General features: G+C 54.0%; 1 protein-coding gene across 2 annotated transcripts in view; it reads left to right on the top strand.

Moving 5' to 3' along the window:
• Positions 1 to 22,191, top strand: part of DGKD (diacylglycerol kinase delta) — a gene marked incomplete at its 3' end in the record, with an annotated part of 98,237 nt that overhangs the window by 57,745 nt on the left and 18,301 nt on the right. For both annotated transcript variants that reach the window (XM_080690220.1, XM_080690219.1), the window contains exons 4-13: positions 12,276 to 12,380; positions 12,613 to 12,745; positions 13,621 to 13,727; positions 13,967 to 14,092; positions 14,724 to 14,826; positions 15,000 to 15,162; positions 16,057 to 16,165; positions 19,470 to 19,609; positions 20,781 to 20,865; positions 22,051 to 22,145. In XM_080690220.1, the coding sequence (XP_080546346.1) occupies positions 12,327 to 12,380; positions 12,613 to 12,745; positions 13,621 to 13,727; positions 13,967 to 14,092; positions 14,724 to 14,826; positions 15,000 to 15,162; positions 16,057 to 16,165; positions 19,470 to 19,609; positions 20,781 to 20,865; positions 22,051 to 22,145 (1,115 nt within the window). In that variant the 5' untranslated portion in view covers positions 12,276 to 12,326. The remainder of the gene's footprint in view (positions 1 to 12,275; positions 12,381 to 12,612; positions 12,746 to 13,620; positions 13,728 to 13,966; positions 14,093 to 14,723; positions 14,827 to 14,999; positions 15,163 to 16,056; positions 16,166 to 19,469; positions 19,610 to 20,780; positions 20,866 to 22,050; positions 22,146 to 22,191) is intronic.

Raw genomic sequence — 22,191 nt, 5'->3', positions numbered from 1 at the left:
CACCCTCTTGGTCTCTCCTAAAGTATGTTGTTGTTAAGTATTCCTGTGCATGTGTGGCAGTAGCAGTCTGCTTTCTGATCTTTTCTAGGATATACCTCCAAAAATTACTTTTCTTGCAGTGGAGGGTGCCACGCTGCAGTCTTGCCTCTAATTCCACCAGTTTCCACTCTTTCTCCTATATTTCAGATAGGAAGTCATGACTGGAAATGTTTCTGTGTGTTGTCCCAATCAGCTATTAAATCAAAATCTGTTGTCCAGGGTTTCTCAGGGGATGCATATCCTATTCGGCCAATGCTAACCATCACCACTGCGGCCGTGGTCGCTGCTGCAGCTGCAACTGCAGCCACCACCACCTTCCTCTCTCTTCAATATATATATATATATATATATATATATATATATATATAGAGAGAGAGAGAGAGAGAGAGAGAGAGAGAGAGAGAGAGAGCGCGCGAGAGCGAGTGAGCGAGCTGGGTGTGGTGGCGCACTCTTGTAATCCCCGCGCTTGGGAGGCTGAGACAGGAGGATTGCACAGGTTCGAAGCCAGCCTGAACTACTTAGTGAGGCTCTCAGCAACTTAGTGAGACCCTGTTTCCAATTAAAATATAAAATAGGTCTGGGAGTAAAGTCTGGAGGTAGAAAGCCCTTGGGTTCCACCTCTAGTACCACAAAAAAAAGAAAAAAATACACACACACACACACACACACACACACATCTATATCTCTCTATATCTATATATACCTATATCTCTCTCTGTATATTGTGTGGTACTGGGATGGAACCCAGGGGCCTTCTACCTCTGGGCTACACTCCCAGACCTATTTTTTATATTTTATTTGGAAACAGGGTCTCTTAAGCCAGCTGAGGCTGGCTTAAAACCCACGCGATCCTCCTGTCTCAAGCCTCCCAAGTGCGGGGATTATAAGCATGCGCCACCACGCCCGGCTTCTTCAATATTTTTTAATAAAAGAAAACAGTACGTGTCTTTTGCAGGAATTGGGGCCCAAGTACTTAGTAGCAATGTGTTTTATCTCCCTGCCAAAGAGCGGAGGCCCACAGCTTCACCACGGAGAGAGGGTTCTGCTGCTCCAAGCACACCCAGCCCCAGTGCTGCACAGAGGAGCGCGGCGGTAGGAGGAGCACCCTTGGCCTGGGATGTGCGATGCCAGCCGACCCAACTACGCGGGGCTCCATCTGACGCATCCCAAATGTTTTATTTTACATAGTATGTTGTCCAGAGTTCCTGAGCATGTCGGGCAGGTACAGTCTACTTTTGGGGAGATTTCCTCAAAAGTTCAGGGTAGATTAGAATGAATTTACCTGCCTCTCCCCGATACTGGCCGTTGCCGCCACCGCCGCCATCTTGGCTCTCCTCCCGAGCATTTTTCTTACATAGGATGTTGTCCAGAATTCCTGAGCGTGTGGGGCAGGAGCAGTCTTTTTTGGGGGAGATTTTTCCAAGAATTCAAGGCGGGTTAGATTGGTTTTATCTACCTCTCTCAAATCCTGGCCGCCGCTGCTGCCGTTGTCTCTGCCATCTTGGTCCGTCTCTTTCTTATATTTTAGTCAGGAAGTCATGCCTATAAATGTCTCTATATTATGTCCCAATCAGATATTAAACCAAAATCTGATGTCCAGAGTTTCTCAGAGGAATACCTGTCCTATTTGGCCGCTGCCAGGTCTTGTTGCTGTGGGCGCAGTCGCCACTGCAACCACAGCCACCACCATCTTCCCTCTGTCTCCATTTTATTGTTTTTATACAAATTTAACATGCTTACTACAGATAATTAAGTGCAGAGTATCCAAATTAACAAGTTACTGAAAAGTCTTATCACGGAGATTATAAACTAAGGCCTATTATATGGTCCGTCCTTTCTTTCTTTCTTTCTTTCTTTCTTTCTTTCTTTCTTTCTTTCTTTCTTTCTTTCTTTCTTTCTTTCTTTCTTTCTTTCTTTCTTTCTTTCTTTCGTACCAGGTTGAACTCAGAGGCATTCTACCTTCGAGCTACACCCCCGCTTGATTTTATTTCTTATTTTGAGACGGGGGCTCTCTCACTAGGCTGATGAGAGTCTCATTGCTTGCTACAATCCTCCTGTCTGCCTCCTGCTTGCCGGGTGGCAGGTGTGTGCCACGCCACCACACCTGGCCTCTCCTAGGATTCTTAACCGCGGGTAAGTTGTGGGCAGGGGTGAGATAGGTCTGCAGAGGCCGTGTGGGCCCGGCCTGGGTCGCGGGGGTGCTCTGCAGGGTGATGGGCAGCACACCCGCAAGGATTGTTGGGTTGAGAAGCCCTGATGCAGACGCGTGCTTTCAGTCCTTTACCATCAGCAAGCGTCATCTGCACTGTGTGTGTCTGCTTTTTGCGTTCATTATGTCCCGAGCATGCCCGTCTCTGCCGTCATGTGCATGCGCCCCCCTCCCTGCGCCGTGTGGGCAGTACAGTTCTGTGGCCCCGATGTCATTTTAGCACTTAATGCAGTAGTGTTAAAACATGGGATAAAAAACCCTGTTTTATTACTAAAAGCCATGTTTTATTTTTGGGTAGAACTTTCATTTCTGCTTTATTTTGTTCCTTAAAGAGGTATGTCATAGAGTACCTGTGATTTTGACCTCTGGCCAGTCTGGCAAGGCGCTGTGCCTGGCCTCCCTCTCCTGGAGCCCGGTGGCTGTGCCGTGATGGTGGCCCTTCCCGCCCCAGCTGCTCTGAGAGTGGAGGAGGCGCGGGAGCTGGGTGCTGGGCTCTCCTTGGAGTTGGGGCCTGTCAGGAGTGGAGCTGTGCCACTGTTCCAGGCGGGCCGGCCTGGTGCTTTGGCCAGCCCCGCCAGGAGCCCCCTGGTGTGGTGGTGACTGTGTATTTGAGGTGTTCCCTGAGGAAGTCTACTGTGTACATACAACAGCTAATGTGAATAGCTGGTCTCGGCGTGGGGGCTTGCAGGTAGGGAGAGGTGTACAGGGGACCTGGGCGCTGGCTGCCGGGAGCAGGGCGTGAGCAGCAGGAAGTGAGAGAAGCCGGCAAGGGCGCCAGGTCTGCTCTCGTCCACCTTCCTGAGCCAGGAGCTATATTTAGCAGAGACTTCCCAGTCCCGTCCTGCCTGGACACTGCCCTCCGCCTCTGTGGCCAGTGGCTGGATCGCCGGCGCTTGTGTGCGACCGTCTGCACGTTGCCTTCCCCTGGTTATTGCTGGGCCTCTTCCTTTCTGATACAGCCGCAGCAGCTGGAGGTGGGGAGCACCTGTGTGTGTGGGCCCCCCGGAGCCCACTTAAAGGTGAGGGCTGCATGGAGTCCAGGGGAGGAGGGCAGTCTCTTCTTGGCCTGTGTTTCTTTGAAGTGGAGGGCTGGGGCAAGCTGGCCTTGGTGGCACACACCTGTAATCCCAGTACTTGGGAGGCTGAGACTGGAGGACCACAGGCTTGAGGACAGCCTCAGCAGTATAGTGGGTCAGCAACCTAGGGTCCTAGAAACTCAGTTTCAGAATAAAAAAATAAAAAAGGTCTGGGTGTAGCTTGGAGGTAGAACGCCCCGGGTTCAAGTTGTACCACCGAGAACAAACCAGAGCTGTGGGCTGGATGGTGTGACCGCACCACATGCTGGGCATGTTTTCTGGTCCTGCTGCCTGGACTAACCCCCTGCAGGTGAGCTCAGCTTCTCTGCTGGATGGAGCGCCTCCTGGGGAGGAGTTGTGCTGGGGAGAGGGGTTTCGTTGTCCTCTGAAAGCCCTGCCGGTGCTCCCCCTCCTGCTCCGGGCTCCATGGGCCTTGCTTCCCTGGGTGTCCTCCCCAGCCTGGCCCCTCTTGCCCGCCTCCCGTGTCACCACTGTCCCCAGCATTGTCAGTTTTGCAAGGCGCCACTTTTCACATCTCGTGTATGGAGGTATAGCAAATAGGCTGTGTTGTTTGGCCAGCTTCAACAATTGAATACGTGGTCTGATACTAGTCATGTCCTGTAGCATTGTGTTTCTGAGACTGATTCATGTGGGTTCATTCACCTTTAGTTAAATGGTTCAGAGTTTTGAAATGGCCGCTTCCTCACTCAGGGAGTTTTATCAGAACCTCTGGGGAGTGGGTGTGAACCTGAGGTGCCATAGATGCCTCCTGAGGTAAGGACCACAAGCTAGGTTTTCGTGGCTTCCTTAGTGCTCCAGGTGTACAGCGCCCCACTGTTGGCTTAGGTTTTTCTAGATTTCACCATTCTAAACAGTGCTGTTGAGGACATTGTTATCTCTGTCTTCCTGGGCACATTGGCAAGAGTCTGTCTAGCATGTCTTTCTAGGGCTAGAATTGCCAGGTGTGAACATCTTCGGCTTGACCAGACGTTGCCAAATTGGTCCCCAGAACTACGTGCAGTCCTGTGTTCTCTTGTGGCCTGGCTCTGGGAAATGCATCGCAGGCAGCTGTGTGGTGCTGACGTCCTTGAGCGTGCTTGCTTGGGTCTAGGCCACGTGGCCTACTACACACCTGGGCTGTGCGGTATGGCCTGTCACCTTAGGGGACAAACCTGTAGAAAGTCACCTCTGAATACTGTAGCCAGTTGAAACACTGGCATTTGTGTACCTAAGCCTAGAAATGGTGCTGTAAAAGTCCTAGGTGAGAACTGGGCGTGGAGGCGCACACTTGTAATCCCAGCATTCAGGAGGCTGAGACAGGAGGATCACGGTTTGTGGATAGCTTCAGCTACTTAGTGAGGCCCTCTGCAACTCAGTGAGACCCTGTTTTGAAATAAAGAATTCAAAATAGGGCTGGGGATGTAGATCGGAGGTAGAATTCCCCTGGGTTCTATCCCTAGTACTGCAAAAAAAAAAAAAAAAAAAAAAATCCTAGGTAGAAAAGCTTTTGCAGTTCTCTTATGCCCTTACAGAATCACCATCATGGTCAGTGATGGAAACTGTTATACGGTGCATTTTAAAGCCCCCAGCAGTGGTAACCTGCATCTAATTTCTTCAGGTCTTTAACTTTTCTTAATATACCAAACTGATGGCAAGGTGAAGACTTCTGATGATTAGACTTGGGGTCCAGCTGAGGTTTCAGTGGACACCATTGACTTCAGCATGTCCAAAGGGAACGTCTGCCCCACCCTCAGTGGACGGCAGTGTGACAGCCCTCACCCGGAGCCGCCTGTTACATTTGGGTCTGGAACGTCCCGCGGCGCAGCGGTGTCCAGGGCAGGGCTTGGGAGCGACTGGTCCGGAGCGCTCTGACTCTGCACTGGATTTTTCTATCAAGGAGTCGCAGGTGAATGAATGGATTATTGGGAGGTGGTGGAAGCCGCTGGAGACAGGACTTGGTGTGAGGGTCTTTTGGCGTCCGCCCTTGGGGACTGTGTTTTGTTCCCAGCCTTTTCCTCTCTCTGCTTCCGGGCAGCTATGAGGTGAGCGGCCAAGGCCTCCCCTGGTGTTCTGCTGGGCCTCAGCCCAGATTGATGGAGTTGGCTGACCTGGGCTGCAGCCTCAGAAACCGCGAGCACAAGTAAAGCCGCCCCTCTTCCAGCTGTTTTCTCTGGTTTGGTCACAGCAGCGCAGAGCTGACTAACCTCCCATCCTGCTGTGGCAGCCGCTGTGGCCCTTGGAGCGCGCCGGTGTCCAGCCCGCGCCTGCATTGCGTGAGGGGTGGCGGCGGCACATCCCCAAAGGCTTCCCGACCTGCTGCCCGCAGCCACGTTCAGTAAAGCTGCCGCATGGAGCTTTTTAGACCCGAGTCGGCCGCCAGGCTTCTGTGTGGAAGCTGCACAGCCCTCCGGTTGACGTGGAGGGGAGCCGGAGGGCCTGTGGAGCCCGGGCGGCCCCTTCCTCATGCCAGGCCTGGCGTGGAGGCGCCTTTTCTTTCTCCTTTCCCATCCCCGCCATGGCCAGCAGCTCTGTTGTGTGAGAGTCACTTCTTCATTCTACTCTTTTGGCCTCATCGGATGAAACTTCCACGGGAGCAGGCAGCTCCCATCGTTCAAAGAAGATACTGCCGGAGCTTACTTCTGAAGAAGAAAGGTGGAATTTGGAGCCCAAAATGAGGGCTGAGCTTGGGAGAGGTGCCCTTGAGGACTGGTCTCTGCCTGGGGAGGATGGTGGCGGCTGGCAGAGTCGCTGGCATGGGGCCGTGGGGGCAGGAGGATCCGCAGGCTTGCTGGCTGTACTGGGGTGGGAGGTGGCTCGGCTCAGAGCCCTTGTCCTCCCTGCGTCTGGTCAGTGTGTTGAGGTGGGAGGGCTCGTCTGTCTCAGGAGCGGTGTTCTGATGCCCGCCCTCCATTCTGGCAGCCCCTTGGGTTCCCAGCCCCCGTGGCCCTCGAGCTCCCTGTGTTTGGAGGTGAGCCTGCTGTTCTGCTACTTTGCTTGCCGGGCTGCTCCTGGGCCACATGTCACAGCCTGGCAGCAAGGCGGGCCCCTGGCCGAGGGCATGGTCCAGGCATGCCTCCAGGGCCGAGGGCAGGTGCCTCTCCTTGAGGATGTGTGCCCAAGGCGTGTCAGCCGTGCCTGCAGACACGGGACTCTAGGAGATACGCTTGCCTTCCACCTCCGAGTCTGCCGCGTGAGGCCTCGCGTGCCGTGCTGGAGAAACGTGGCTGTCTTGGCGCCGCTCTGGGTGCTGCTGCTCAGACCCAGGCACTGCTGGGGCAGTTCCTTCTGCGGAACCGTTTAGTTTGGATCTCCTTTGTGCTGTTGCCCGGATCCTCCGGTGGTGAGTTCCCCACATGCTAGCACAGCATCACGCCGGCTGGGCTCGGTCCAGCCCTAGCACCCTGGTTCCTCAGGAGTAAAAGGCTGGGGAGCGATTGCAGGGGCCTGCGGTAGTTGCATGTTTGTGCTTTAAGAAGCAGCTCAGCTGTTGTGTGTAGTGGCGTATCTTACATTCCAGCCAACACCACGGTCCACTCCTCCATGTCCGCTCCAGCGCCTTGTGCTGCTGTTGCTGTTGAGCTGTCTTGGGCACACAGTGCTCGCTCGCCAGGAGGCTCCGGTGGGCGTCTTCCCTAGGGCCTCACGCTGTTGGATACCTTCCCTGTGCTTCTCTGCCACCAGCGTTCCTCTGCCCTGTGTGGAAGCGTCATGGCTGGCGGGGGCAAAGGCCTGCCTCTCCTGGGCTTCTCTGGCTTCCATCGCTAGCTGGGCTGTGGGCCGGTACTGGAGTGCCTTTGGGTGTTGGCTGAGCAGCGCAGCTCCTGACTACTATGCTGTTACTGATTTCTGCCTCGTCAGGCTGCTTGACAAGCTGGCTGGGAACTTCTGTTGGGCTTTCCTCCATACACACCGGTATTTCTGACTTCTTCAGCTCCAAATGTAGGGTGTACACGGTACGTAGAAAATGCAGAGAGTTCGCACTGTGTCCTCGGTGGCCTGCGGCCCGTCAGTCTCTGCCATGTCTCCTCCTTTGGTATGGCTTGTGTACATTTTCTGAAGTTCAGGACACGATTCCTTTCTGCAGGAGGAATAGGGAGAAGTATATCCGCGCCATCTGACTCAGAACCGGGAACCTGCGGGGCGGGCTGCCCTGTCTGTGCCTCGCTGTGGCCTTTGGACCACCCCGGGCGCGGACCTCTCCTTTATGGCTGAGGGCTGTTCTTTTGGCCTGTGGTTCCAGCACGACACAGTTTGCAGGATCTCGATCTTTCGTCATTTAGAGTCTGATGAAAAAGTGAGATGCACATCTGTATCCACGGTCAGAAATGGCCGTGGTGGGTGACTTGGGCTGTCGGTGAGCCGCCCTTGCTATCCTCCTCCAGATCTTCTCCATCTTGTATTTTGCACTCTCGGGAAACCTGGTTCGAGTGGGAGGGCGGCCAGGTCACTGGGTTGGCATAGTGAGTCGTTTGTGTGAAGCCCACTCCGATCTCAGACCGGCCCCCGTCAGAAGAGAAGCACGGGCCCTGGCTGCTCTTGTGAATGAAGCCGGGGAGCGGTGGCGAGCGCCCATCTCCTTCGCCGCCGGCTGTTTCAGTGTCAAGTGCTTTGTGTTCTCCTGCTGCCCAGATAAGTGTCAGAGTGGCGCCCAGCCTGGAGCCGCCTGCCTGCCGTCCCCCTCTCCACCTGCCTCACTGTGGGATATAAGTAGACCCTGTCAGCTGCATTTGGCTTGCTCTGCTCATAGCCACTTCTTAAAGGAAGAGAGAAAGCGCATTGAACACAAACTGGTAAGCCGGCTCACAGATTGCTGGCCACGTTCTGGGCACCCATCCCTGCGAGCCGCTGTTGCTATCTGATACCTTGTCACTGTCCCTGGGCCATCAGCCACCGTCTGTGTGATCCAGAGCCCGTCTTCCACACGTACGGAGCCCCATCCGTATGTTCCCAGCATCTCCTGTTTACGGTTTCTCAAAGATCACTGCCCATGGCTTACCATCCCCTGGGCGGGCTCTCCCAGGGCCATGCTGTCTGGCTTGGATGTCTTGAGCTTTCTTTTATCTCTTGGAAGATCATGTACTTGGTATGAAGGTTTGGGAGCAAGAGTTTTTATTTCAAATAGAACTTTTTTAAAGCCTTTTTTGGGTCTTATATATAATAAACTTAAGACTTTAATGCTTATTTAACATATCTTTTGAATAGGTAATGCATATAATGGTACCAAAATTATAAGAATGAAAAGGTATAAGCATGCCCCAGCCATTTGAGGTCCCCTCGGGGAGGTGACTGATGCACCCGTACTGACCCTGCACTGGCTTTTATCATTTAACAGTATGTCTTAGCGGTTGTTCTGTGCACGTTTAGAAAGAGTAGCTTCAGTCTTCTCAGTGCTGGTAGTATTCCATGATGTAAACGCAGTGGCTAGGTGGGATTCAGGGCCTCATCTGCCTCCTGCTTCTTCACTACGGAGCAGGCTGGAGTGAAGTGAGAGGGAACCAAGCAGAGCCCGCTTCCTGGGTCATCGCCGCTCAGCTTCACTCCCCTGAGCCTGGGGGAGTGACACCACTGCCAGTTTCATTAACTCACTGCCTTTAAACGTAACAGCTGTGTGTCTGTAACATGCTGTCCAGGCGTGCTCAGCACCCATGGAGCAGTCTAGTACTACCACCCTTTGGTGTGTGGAGGACCCCGGGCCCAGGGAGCCACTTGCAACCACACGCTGGGGAGGGAAGGGTGCGTGAAAACCTCACTCTTACTGCATAATTCCTAATAGAATCCTAGATTAGCAAAGTTTTTTATTTATTGCCCCCTTTCTTCCTTTCTATTAATTAACTTTGGTACTGGGGATTGAACCCAGAAGCATCCTACCTCCAAGCTACACCCCAGCCCCCCTTTTTATTTTTATTTATTTATTTTTGGTGGTACTAGGGGCATCCTCCCTCGGAGCTACACCCTCAGCCCATTTTTTATCCTTTATTTTGAAATAGGGGCTCACCAAGTTGTAAGGGCCTCACTAAGTTGCTGAGGCTCGCCCTGAACCCGTGATCTTCCTGTCTCAGCCTCCGAAGTACTGGAGTTACTAACATGTGCCATCACGCCGGCTCTATTTTTTATTTTAATTCAGGCTCTTGCTAGGTTGCTCAGAGTAGTTGCTAAGGTGTCCTTGAACCTGTGATCCTCTTGTCTCAGCCTCCCAGGCATGTTCTACCATGCCTGGCTCTTTTACCATATTTATTATGCTGATAAAAATATTCAAGTGTAGAACTTGTCCCCCAGTGAATCATTAAGAAGTGTTTGCTCAGACCAGGGGTGGCTGGGATGCATGGGACTTGAGCACGCTCAGGCCCTTTGCTTTCCAGCTCTCCTTGGCCTTCCCTGACCGCCAGAAGCACCACCAACCCGATGGTCGTCATGGTCGTCGTCTGTCTTGTTCTCCCCAAGTCAGTCTGGGTGGGACCTTGCCTCTGCTGCCCTTTGGACCCTGTGTCTAGAGCAGCTCCTCTGCGAATGCGTGCGCAGCTCGAGGGTGGCGGCTCCTGCGCTGCTGCGCTGTGCCTCTCATGCTCGTCTGCACCAGCTGCAGGAGGGCGGCCCTCAGCTCGCTCTGCCTCGCCTTCTCTCCTGCACACTCTGGGCTCCAGGTTTGCATATCTGTGGATCCCTGGACATGTGAGAGGGGAGAACTGCTTTAGAGACAGTTGTGTCCACTTCGCCCTGCGTGAAGCCAGTCTGGAGCAGGAATCAGCAGGGAAGCTCTGCTTCCACGTGGTCTGAGCCTGCAAGATGATCATCCAGTCGTTTGAATTGGGTGTTTCCTAAGTTGGGTCTTAATGTAAGATAGAGTTTTAAGATGGGCAGAAATCCAAATGTTAAGTAACATTTTGTTGGTGAATCCCCGGGGAAGCAAGCATTTTCTAACAGTGCTGGTGGGAATGCAAAATGGTACAACCCCTGCGGAGAGGAATTTGGCAGTGGCTAGCAAAATTACACATGCATTTATTCTTTGTCAGGGAAATTCTGCCTCTAGGAATTTACCCCAAAGTTGCCATGGTAAAAATAAGAAAAGATCCGTTCACTGTGGCATTCCTTGAAGTAGCAAAGGATTTTGAACCATCCCCAATTCCCGTCAATGAACAGGACACTTGTTGGCTCCCTGTCCTTCCGGGCAGTGAGGGCTGTGTCGCCTCAGGAAGGGGCGAGGACACTGTAAGGTAAGGAATGGTGGCCAGGATACGAGTGAAGTGGAAAGCCCAGGCGGGAAGCGGCGTCTCCTGTGCCGCTGTTCACAGAGTGGATGTGCCGCGCGCAGTTTAGAGCACGGCTTCTGCAAGTAGTAAGACTCACCCACCTAGCGAGACCTTTTCAAAATAAAATAAAATAGCCGGGCGTGGTGGCGCACGCTTGTAATCCCTGCGCTTGGGAGGCGGAGACAGGAGGATCGCGCAGGTTGGAAGCCAGCCGTGCTGGCGTAAGAGACCCTGTTTCAAAAATATAAAATAGGTCTGGGAGTGTAGCCCAGAGGAAGAAGGGCTTCCAGGAACCCCAGTACCACCAAAAAAAAAAAAAACAAAATAAAATAAAATAAAAAATAAAATAAAATAAAATAGGGTTGGGGTGTAGTCTGGAGGTAGAAAAGTAAACATGGATGTATGTGTTGGTATGTATCTTAAAAATTAATGAGTAAACTTTTTTTTAAAAGCTATATATAGGAACCTGGGTAGAGGAGAGAGGAGGAGGAACCAGCTATCTTAACGAGACCTTGTTTTTTTTTTTTTTTTTTTTTTTTTGTGGTACTGGGGGTGGAACCCAGGGGCTTTTCTACCTCTGGGCTATACTCCCAGACCTATTTTATACTTTATTTGTAAACAGGGTCTCACTAAGTTGCTGAGAGCCTCACTAAGTAGCTGAGGCTGGCTTTGAACCTGTGCGATCCTCCTGTCTCAGCCTCCCAAGCGCTGGGATTACAAGCGTGTGTCACCATGCCTGGCTAGACCTTATTTTGTAGATTTGACTTTGGAACTATTTAGATACTTTGCATCATTATTGAACAAAATTAGGAGGTTGTGAATTTTTAGAATTTTTGGTAATTTTTAGAATTTTTGGTAAAAAAGTTGTACCCTGTTTACCTCCTTATCAATACTTGAGAAGTTTTTTCTCTCCTATACCTTATCAACACTGGATTAAGATCTTTTAAAACTTTGCCAATCTGATAGGTGAAAACTCGATTGCTTTTTTTTTTTAATCCCTTGATAGCTAGAGTCAAGGAATTAAAGTTTTTTATTTTTTAAGTTTTTTATTTTGAAACAGGATCTCACTGAGTTGCAAAGAGCCTAACTAAGTAGTAGCTGAAGCTGTCTGTGAACTGTGATCCTGTCTCAGCCTCCCGGGTGCTGGGATTATATGCGCCAGCACGCCCGGCTTCATTGCCCTTTTTCCTGCTGATTATGATGTTTTACATATTGTGGTATCCTTTTCATTTTTGAAAAGTCAGAGTGCCGGCCCTGATTGCAGCCGCTGGCTGCTCTTGTGCCGTCTCTGCAGTGCGCATGGTGCTGCTGTACAAGAATGGTACCGGGCTTCCTCGCCATTCAGTGCCCGGCGGCAACCTGTGGGCTCCCTGGAGCAGTACAGCTCTCCTGTGTTTGCTTCTCTCTCTCCTCTCTCTCTCACTCTCGCTCTCTCTCAGGGTTTCCTGGGGCTTTTAACTTATGCCTAAGTAGTTGTCAATGTGGAAATGTCTACTTGAGTGCTGATGAATACATAACCTAAATTTGGTTTGGGGCTTGAAATTGAGTTTAGTGGCCCATGGTAACCATTTTATGTTCTGTTCTCTGAATGGCTGAGCAGAACAGTCCCTTTGTGTCTTGCTGTGTGTGCAGATGTTCTGGGCGGGGTCTGCAGCGGCCAGCCTTTGCCCTTGTTCACGGAGCGCTGGTCATGTTCTCCTCTAGGTCATCACTCCCTGCAGGAAGCTCATCTTGTGTGCTGATAACAGAAAAGAGATGGAAGATTGGATCGCGGCACTCAAGACCGTGCAGAACCGGGAGAACTTCGAGGTTAAGAGAGAAAAACATCCTTCCCTGAATGCCCACCCGGCCATCCTGCCGTCCAAGTATCCCCCACCTGGGAACTCAGTCAGCCTGGCTGCGCGAAGTGGAGGCTGGTGGCTTCTCCTTTTATGTCCGTGCTTGACAAGCCCTCCCCCTCCCTATTGAATTCTGTCGGAGTTGCTACGTTTGAGTTTGCAAGGGACATCTTATCTTCGGCATCTTTGTCTCGCCCTCCCAGCCTCCCCAGTACAGCATGGACCACTTCTCAGGGATGCACAACTGGTACGCCTGCTCCCACGCGCGGCCGGCCTACTGCAACGTGTGTCGCGAGGCTCTGTCCGGGGTCACGTCCCATGGACTGTCCTGTGAAGGTAAGAGACTGCTGCCCTGTGAAAGGCGGCCCGGAGCTGTACTGGAGGAGGCCTGGGAAAGCTGCAGTCATCATCAGGCAGGCCTTCCCATCTGTGCAGTCAGTCCAGGTGAAGTGACTTCTGCACCTCGTTCTTGTTTATTTTCTCCAAGGAGGACTCCTTGCTAAGTTTTTTTTAAAAGCAGGGCTTGAACAGTGCGAGGAGTTCGGTGTCTGGAGCTGGAGGGCAGGTAGGACTGAAGCTTAGGCAGGGCGCCCAGGCCAGCGAGTCGCTTGTGCCAGGTCCTCCCTCCTGCTTAGTCTGTACACATCATCAGCTCCACTAGTTTTTACATCTTAAGTGAGTGAATGATTCAAAAGAGGATTATTTTGCTGGGTGTGATGGCGCACACTTTAATCCCAGTACTTGGGAGGCTGAGACAGGAGGATTGCAAGTTCATGGCCAGCCTCACCTACTTAGTGAGGTCCTGCACAACTTAGTGAGACCTTGTTTCAAAATAAAGAATAAAACAAAAAATAGGGCTGGGAGTATAGTTCAGAGGTAAAATGCCCCTGGGTTCCATCCCAGGTGCTACCAAAAAAAAAAAACAAAAACAGACTATTTTGTGCTACATGAAAGTTGTTCATATTTCAGCGCCAGCGTGCCGCCTATGGCCTCCTGCTGCTGTGTGGTAGCAGTGGGTGTTCACAGTCTGAGGAGCCTTCCTGGCTCTCCCCCTCCCCTCCCGTCTTGGCCTTCATGGCCCGAGGTGTCTTGGTGTGCTGTGACCCCATGAAGGGGCCTTGCTCCACCTCCCCTCACCCTCTTCACCCCTCCTCTGCCCCTCACAGGAGGCAGCTGTCTCAGAGAAGCTGAGTTTGTGCTCTCTCTCACAGTGTGCAAGTTCAAAGCCCACAAACGCTGTGCTGTGCGTGCCACCAATAACTGCAAGTGGACCACGCTGGCCTCGATCGGGAAGGACATCATTGAGGATGAGGATGGGGTGCGTTTGGGGGCCCTTCCTCGGGACCCACCGCACAGCTGCCCCTGCCGCCCTCCCTCCGCCACTGAGGGATGAGGTGACCCAGCTGACAGGGCTCAGCTCAGTGTGGCCCTGACCCTCCCCAGCAGGCGGAGCTGGGCGGCACCCAGGGGCCCTGCTCCTCATGGGACCGCCTGGCCTGTGGGGAGGGCATCTTGGCTGAGCTCATGAGAACACCCACATGCCCCCTTGGTCCGCAGATCGCCATGCCCCACCAGTGGCTGGAAGGGAACCTGCCAGTGAGTGCCAAGTGCAGCGTGTGCGACAAGACCTGCGGCAGCGTGCTGCGCCTGCAGGACTGGCGCTGCCTCTGGTGCAAGGCCATGGTGAGTGGGGCGCTGCCTGCTGCGACGGCACTCGCCTGAGCCCCACGCCGCCCACCTGTGCTTAGACCATTGAGTGACTTGGCCCCTTCTGGGATCTGGCCATTCTCATTTCAACTGTTAATTAATTTCCCTTGGGTTTAGTCCTGCCTTTAGACACAAAATGTCATATGCCTGCTTCATGCTGCACCCCAGCCAGGTGGTGGAGGGGTCCTGACCACATAAGAAAGCCATCAAGGTTGCCTGGGGCAACAATTACAGCGATTACCAGCTTGTGTAAGAGGGAGGAGGAGCCAGGGTGGCCAGCCTCTTGTCAGTCCAAGGCGTGGCGAGGGGCCTTCGTGTTCTCCGTGCAGGGAGAGGCGGTTGCTTTGGTTAGCTTGCTAGAGCCTGGTGGCAGAAGGAGCCCAGGTGCAGGTCTGTACATAAGGCATGTGCCCAGGGGCCTGAAAGTTAAGAGCGGGCTGTGGAAGATGGGCCAGGGTCAGGGCCGGGGCTTCTGTTCACATGGTTCCGTTTCCTGAGGGGCACAGGCCAGCCCACCCTGAGAGTGCCATCGCTCCTGTGGCCAGGAGAGCACCGGTGCGTGTGAAGGGTGCTAGCGGCCCTGGTGAAGCGTGGGTTCTCGTTCCAGGTTCACACGTCATGTAAAGAGTCCTTGCTGACCAAGTGCCCGCTCGGCCTGTGTAAGGTGTCTGTCATCCCTCCCACGGCGCTCAACAGCATCGACTCTGATGGTGGGTGCCTGTGTGCTCACTGTGTACACACGCGCCACCTCCACGCGCATGGGGGTGGGGCCCACACCCTGGGGAGTGGCGGCTCCTGTGCCGCCTGCCCAGTGTTGTCTTCCAAGGCCCCAGCGCCACCTCCACAGCTTGTGCAGCTGCTGTCTTGCTCCCCTCTCATCCAGGGTTCTGGAAGGCCACCTGCCCCCCGTCTTGTACAAGCCCCCTGTTGGTCTTTGTCAACTCCAAAAGCGGGGATAACCAGGGTGTGAAGTTCCTCAGAAGATTCAAGCAGCTGCTGAACCCTGCACAGGTCTTTGACCTCATGAATGGAGGACCGCATCTCGGGTAGGGAGCTGGAGGAATGTGTCTTCTCGAGCCTTTACTGTTCTATAGATAAGGTGTGCTTATTTACAAAAGATCAAAGACAGACTTCTCTGTGTGTGGTACTGCAGATTGAACCCAGGGCCATTCAGCCTCTGAGCTGCACTCCTCAGAGCTTTTATTTTTTGTTTTGAAACAAGGTCTTTCTAGGTTGCCGAGGCTGGGCTCGAATCTTCAGTCCTCGCATCTTAGCCTTCCAAGTATTGTGATCATAGTTGCCACCTGTAATCACCACTGAGCCTGGCTCAGAAATTAATAGGGAATTTGTCATTTTTGAGCCGTTCATCCCAGATTCCTCCTGTGGAGGTACCCACTCCAGGTTGCTGTGATAGTGTTCTTTCGGCTTCTACCACACGTGCGCACACGTGCACACACGGGCCTTCTAAGCCGAATGGGCTTGTGTGGAGTGCCGTCCTGTGTCAGCCGCAGCACTGGGGCGCACATGCTTTCGTGCCAGCACTGATGACGTGGCCACTCAGTACCCAGGAAGCGCTCCTCCGCAGTGAGGCCCAGTGGGCTTTCCACCTCGGGAGGCGAGAGGCCTAGGCGTGCAGGTGGAACGAGCTGTGCGTTTGGTCGGGGCTGTGGAGCTGTGTTCTCGAGCCCTGGAGGAAGCCGGCACCTGGGTGAGACGAGGTGCTGGTGTGCTGCGGAGACTGCGGTGTCCTCCAGGGGCCCAGAGTCTCACCGGTGGCGCTCTGCCTTGTGCCTGGGTGGCCCTGCCACTCCACTGCAGAGCCCGTGCCTCCCAGTGTGTCCTGGCCATGGGGCAGCCACGAGGCGAGGCGCGCTCCCCGGCTCCCTGGGCCAGTGCTCTCCTAGAATGGCGTCCTGTCACACACTTCCTTTTCTCTGCAGCTTACGGCTATTTCAGAAGTTTGACACGTTCCGGATTCTGGTTTGTGGCGGGGATGGCAGTGTTGGCTGGGTCCTCTCTGAAATCGACAGCCTCAACCTTCACAAACAGGTACCTGGACGTGAAGGAGCCCCGCCCTGGCAGAGGGCTCAGCCGCCTCAGCTGCCTTCATCACAGAAGGTTCTGGAGGTGGTTCAGGTGCGGCCAGAGGGGAGGAGGGCGCTGCGTGGAGAGCAGGATTGATTTGGCGGGAGCTCCAGTGATGCGGCTGCTTCTCCCGCTCCTGTCCTCTGTGTGGCGACATGGTTTATAACTAGATGCCTCTGGCTTGGGAGAAGGGCAGGAAATATCCTTTGACTCCTTATCAGAGTCATGATCCATGGGACTTGGAAAAGTAGATTTTCCTGCTTGGATATTAAGAAAACATTGGATTTTCACTCCCAGCCACTTCTGTCCTCCGGCCATTCTGACATCTCTGTATCGTTTAGATTTCTATCTAAATGCCTATAGCATGATTTAGACGGACTCACAGAACTCCGCTTTTAGAATCAGTGGTGTGTCGGGCCCCTCGTGCCCCCTTAGCAGTAGCTCTGTGGTAGTTCCCGCGGGGCGGGGCCGGGAGCCGGGGTTGGCTCTCCTGCCTCTGTGGAGCTGAGGTTGCTTCCATGCACCTCTGGGGAGAGAAACCAGGTGCCCTTCCCAGTGCTTTCTCTTTTGAAGGACACTGAGTTTAAATACTGGTGTACTGCCTAACTGCCCTCCCACGGCTGTGCTGTTCACAGTCCTTTCCTGTAGGCGTCCCTGTGGATTCTTATTAAAGTTTTGCCCAACTAAGTGAGCCACTGATATAATTACCAGTGCAGTCACACTTTGCCTTCACTGTGAAGTTTTAACTGAATCACCTGTTCATGTTTTTGCCTCATTTTCTCTTGAGGTATTCTTTTTTTTTTTTTTTTTTTTTTTTTTGCGGTACTGGGGATGGAAGCCAGGGGCAGTCTACCACCAAGCGATTCTCCCAGCCCTATATTTTATTCTTTATTTTGAAACAGGGTCTCACTGAGTTGCAAAGAGCCTCAAGTAGCTGAGGCTGTCCTTGAACAGCATCTCCTGTCTCCGCCTCCCAAATGCTGGGATTACAAGCGTGCCCACCACTCCGGCTGAGGTATTCATTTTATTATTTTAAAATTGATGTCTAGCCGGGTGCGGTGGCGCACGCTTGTAATCCCCGTGCTTGGGAGGCGGAGACAGGAGGATCGCGCTGGTTTGGAGCCAGCCTCGCTGGCTTAAGAGACCCTGTTTCCAAATAAAAAGTATAAAATAGGTCTGGGAGTGTAGCCCGGAGGTAGAAGGGCTTCCAGGAACCCCAGTACCACTAATAATAATAATAATAATAATAATAATAATAATAATAATAATAATAATAATATAAATAAATAAAATTGATGTCTATGATGTGTTAACTCCTTGTCTGTCATTCCAGATAACTTTTTCTGGCTTATCATTTGTCATTAGGATGATGTTTTTATTGTTTTGGTCTATGCGATTTTTGTCACTTCTATCACATTGAAATACCTGCCTATATGCCAAGATTGTGAAAATACTGGTATTTTCTTATACTATGTTTATTTTGGTCCTTTTTCAAAAAATTTAAATCTTCTATGTGATTTGAATGTGTTTTCCAGTGACTTTGCATTCTCCACCCGCCCACTGGCCCAGTGGTACTTGTAGATGGGTGACTTACCAGTGTTATCAGTAACTTGTGAATGGAGTCAGGAGGGTCTTCCTTGCCCCAGCCAAGCCAGGCCAGTTGTTCCGGAAGGAGACGCAGCGCCCCCTGCTGGTGGGACGGGAGTAGTCCACTACTTTTGCTGATTTTGTGGATTGTTGAAAACTTCAACTGCTAGTTAGGAAGATAATGAAACCTGTGGTTTATTTTCACTCACTCAACACTTTCCTCTGATTTCTCCCCGTCCCTGCCCTCCCCTGCTTCCCTGGGCCCCACTCTGGTGTCGTTCCTCCTGGCGCTCTTTGCATGCCTGTTGCCAGGGGGCCTCTGCTCATTCTTCTGCTTTTCCTAGAGGGGCTTCGCTGCTGTGTTTGCCCTGGGGCGCCATGGGACTTGTGGGTGTCTTGGAGCCAGGCTCTCAGCTCACTGCCCCTCCAGGAGCCTGAGTCGTTCTGACTCCTTGGTCCCCCCACCCCTTCCCCATTTCTAGCCAGGTGCTGGGCACAGTCCCACCACTCCACTCTTCCCAGCCGGCCGCTGCCTCCGGGAGCTTCTGCACTGAGCCCCTGCCTCTGTCTGCGATGGGCTGCCCGCTGACCCTCCCCGGGTAGCTGCGCCTGTGTCCCTCCTCAGTCGTGTGATGGCCGAGCATCCCAATGCAGAGCTCTCCAGAGCCCCGTGTGGTCCTCCAAGCCTCTGCCCCTCTCTGGGAGCCCTCCTCTTCTGGGCCTGCATGTTGCTTCTTGGAGGTGTCACCTCGCCTCCTGGCGCCTACCTGTGCCTCAGCCCTTCTGCCTGCATCTCTGCAGCCCCCACTTTGTACAGCCCCAGTGCTGGCCCCTTCCATCGGTATCCTTGTGTGCCACAGCAGAGCCCCGGGGCAGGGCGTGGTCTTAGCACCTGTGACCCTCCAGCTGCACAAGGCCCCATGGACTCTGGTCACCGTGTTGCCAGAGTTGGCTGGAGACTCTGAGGCACACAGTGCTCAGGGCCCCTATGCACTGATCTGGAATAGAGGGGCTTGGTGGGGCCCTGGGGGAACAGCAGGCACACAGATGCGGCCTGGGCCTGGGGCGGCCATTCCATCTGGGTACTTTTTTGTGTGTGTGTGGTACTGGGGGTGGAACCCAGGGGCTTTTCTACCTCCAGGCTATACTCCCAGACCTATTTTTTTATACTTTATTTGGAAATAGAGTCTCACTAAGTTGCTGAGAGCCTCACTAAGTAGCTGAGGCTGGCTTTGAACCTGTGCGATCCTCCTGTCTCAGCCTCCCAAGCACGGGGATTACAAGTGTGTGCCACCACGCCCAGCTTGGGCACATTTTTTTGATAGGACTTTTGATAGGACTTAGAAGCCACTGGAGATGTTTTTAGTGTGTGGAGTGATACAGTGATGTTTTGGAAGGCGAGACTGGCATTAGTAAGATGTGAAAGTGGCTAGAGACAGGTGGGAGTTACAGGCTGACCCTTTAGCGTGTGGTCGCAGTGCAGCTGGCGTTGGATCTGGCATCTGCTGTCAAATTGCAAAGGCCATCTGCCCCTCTCGTGGCTTGCGGGGAGCCATGGGCCACATGCTGCAGAGCACAGCCCTCAGGCGGCGTGTGAGCACCTGTGGATCTTGGGAAGGGTGCCGGCCAGGCAGGGCCCTCGCCCCGAGTGTCTGAGCTGGTCTTCCTGCTCTTCTGTCAGTGTCAGCTGGGAGTGCTGCCCCTGGGGACGGGGAACGACTTGGCCCGCGTGCTTGGCTGGGGCTCTGCCTGTGATGACGATACTCAGCTCCCACAGATCTTGGCGAAGCTGGAGCGGGCCAGCACTAAGATGCTGGACAGGTGAGTGGGTCGGTGGGGAGCTCCTCTGAGAACAGGGCGGCGTGCCAAGGGCTCTTCGGGGCCAGCGGGGACCGTGCGCTTCTGACATTGGCTTATGTTTGACCCGAGTGTACATTTATTCCCTGCTAGTTTTCAGGTTTTGATCAGATTATGAAAAGGGTAGAAATAAACAACGCAGGTTAAGAAGTCTGCCGTAGAGTGGCCAGGCCTCCTGCAAAGCCCCAAGTAAGCCTGTCCGGGCTGCAGAGAAGGTGGCTGTGGGGTCTTTGGCTGTCTGGCCAAGGCTCCAGTGACCTCAGGAAAGTACTCCTGCATATCTGAGCAATTCCATTTCCCTGTGTTCTCTTCCCAAAGGACAAGTTTTGGGCGGTTATCCTCCAGTGCATAACGGTACTTTGGCATCCTTGAGTGGGCCGCTCCTGGTTCTGCTGGCCGGGTGCTGGGTGGGCTGCATGCCTGCGCTCGGGTGTTGATGAAGACGCCCTTAGCCAGTCAGTCCGGTCCCTAGCATGTGACTGCAGGGGCAGCTTGGAAGTCCCTCCTGCTTGGGGCCTTCTTGGTAAAGGGCTGTGTGCCTCCTTACCTGTGAGGCACTCATCCTCACGGGGCAGCTGGCTGCTGGCTGAGCCGTCCAGCTCTCTGAAGGGGTAGGCCCATTTTCCCAGAAGCAGCTCCTCATCCCAAAGGCAGCCTTTACGGAAAACATTTGCTCTGTTCACAGTCCTGTTGGTAGTGGAGAGGAGAGCTTTGTTCTCAGGGCCAAGGAGCAATACAGATGCAGAGTCAAGACACAGGGCTTAGCTCTGGTGGCCCACGCTTGTGATCCCAGCACTTGGGAAGCCAAGACAGGAGGATCGAGGCTCATGGCAAGCCTCAGCTACTTAGTGAGGCCTTCTGCAACTTAGTGAGACCCTGTTTCAAAATAAAAATAAATAGGGCTGGGGGTGGAGCTCTGAGGTAGAATGTTCCTGAGTTCAGTCCCTAGTACCAAAAACCAAAACAGAACAAAACAAAAAACAAAACAAAACCGAGACACAGGGTGAAACATGAATTCAGAAACGAGGCTGAGCTCAAGGTGCCAGGCCGCGAAGGGGAGGGGCACCGGGTCTGCTGCGAGTGGCCGCCTGTCCCTGGGGATGCCCAGGGTTGAGACGACTGTGTACCCGCGTAGGTGGAGTGTCATGGCATACGAGACCAAGCTCCCTCGGCAGGCCTCCTCCTCCACTGTCACGGAAGACCTCAGCGAGGACTCTGAGGTAGTGCTCCTGAGCGTGTTTTCTTCCCTGTGGTGTGCACTCTGTGCTCCTTAACCCACTCGCCAGAGGTTTGCTCCGCCTCCCTCACCGTGACCCCCAGCGGTGGGCTGGTCACCTCTGCAGGGTTGTGGGGTGGATCCGAGGCTGGGTTGGAGGCGGGGAGGGGCGGGGTCGAGGGGGTTAGCACCAGGACTTTGGGGAGGGGGCCCTAGTGACCTTCCCCTGTGATTCTGCTCTCCTGTGTATCCTGGTATCTCCTCGGCACCCAACTCGGCCTGCTTGTTCCCTCCCCTGCTGCGCTGCCCTCCACCCGGCCACCTCGTTTCCCGCAGCCCCCAGGCTCCTGCTGCCACCCAGCCTTTCCCTCTGGGTGTGTGGCTGCCCTTCCCGTGCGCCTGCCTGGTCAGTGTTGACGTCCTTTTGCTTGGGGGGGCTGTCGGGTTGTGATGTAGCAGTTCCAAGTTCCGTAAGGCATGGACTGTCTTCCTTAGTCGATGTCCTGCTCAGGTGCCGTGCTGGGCACATGGCTGTACTCGACCCACTGGGCGAGCCGGCCGCTCCGGCGTGAAGCGGCTCTGCTCCAGTGCTCTGCCAGCCCCGAGTGTCAGGGCTGTAGAAAGAGACGGGCTCTCATCAGGGGTCAGGACAGTGGTGAGCAGCAAGGCTGCTGGCGCCCGCCTGCTCTACCTGTTGTGAAGAGGGAAGACTAGGCGTGCGAAGCTGATGTGCTCACTCCTGGCCAGCTGCGAGGCTGGCCGGCCCGGGCAGGGCGGGGGGAGCCGCCACGAGCTGGAGCTGCCGTGTCAGTGGTGGAAGTGGGCGACGCGGCAGGTGATTTACATCCCATCTCTGTGGGACTCACCAGACTGCGGCACAGCGTCGGCTCGGGGCGCAGAGGACAGATGGGTCACAGACACAGGCCGCGTAGGCCAGTCCCAGGGTTTTGTGGGTTCCTTTTGTTCAGACCTGGGTCTCCAGCCTGTCCTCAGAAGCCTCTCAGATGCTTCCTGCAGCGCCGGCCCGCGGGGCGAGTGTACGAGGCATCAGCTTTGGCTGGGCAGGATGGGCAGAGCGAGTCACCTTTCCAGGCCCGCAGCCAGGGAGGCGGCCGAGAGGGTCGGGCTTGGGTCACATTCCGCGCTCCCAGTCTCAGGGGCTGACGGCCCTGCGTGGCGGCGGTTGTAGGTGCAGCAGATTCTCTTCTATGAAGACTCGGTCGCAGCCCATCTCTCTAAAATCCTTACCTCGGACCAGCACTCGGTGGTGATCTCCTCAGCCAAGTGAGTGCGTGTCCTCGGGGAGGCAGGGCCTCAATGGGGCAGCACC

Source organism: Muscardinus avellanarius (genome assembly GCF_963383645.1).
Source record: "Muscardinus avellanarius genome assembly, chromosome: 2".
Taxonomy (NCBI): Eukaryota; Metazoa; Chordata; class Mammalia; order Rodentia; family Gliridae; genus Muscardinus; species Muscardinus avellanarius.
The sequence above is the reverse complement of the archived record's forward strand: the minus strand, read 5'-3'. Positions and strand labels throughout refer to the sequence as shown.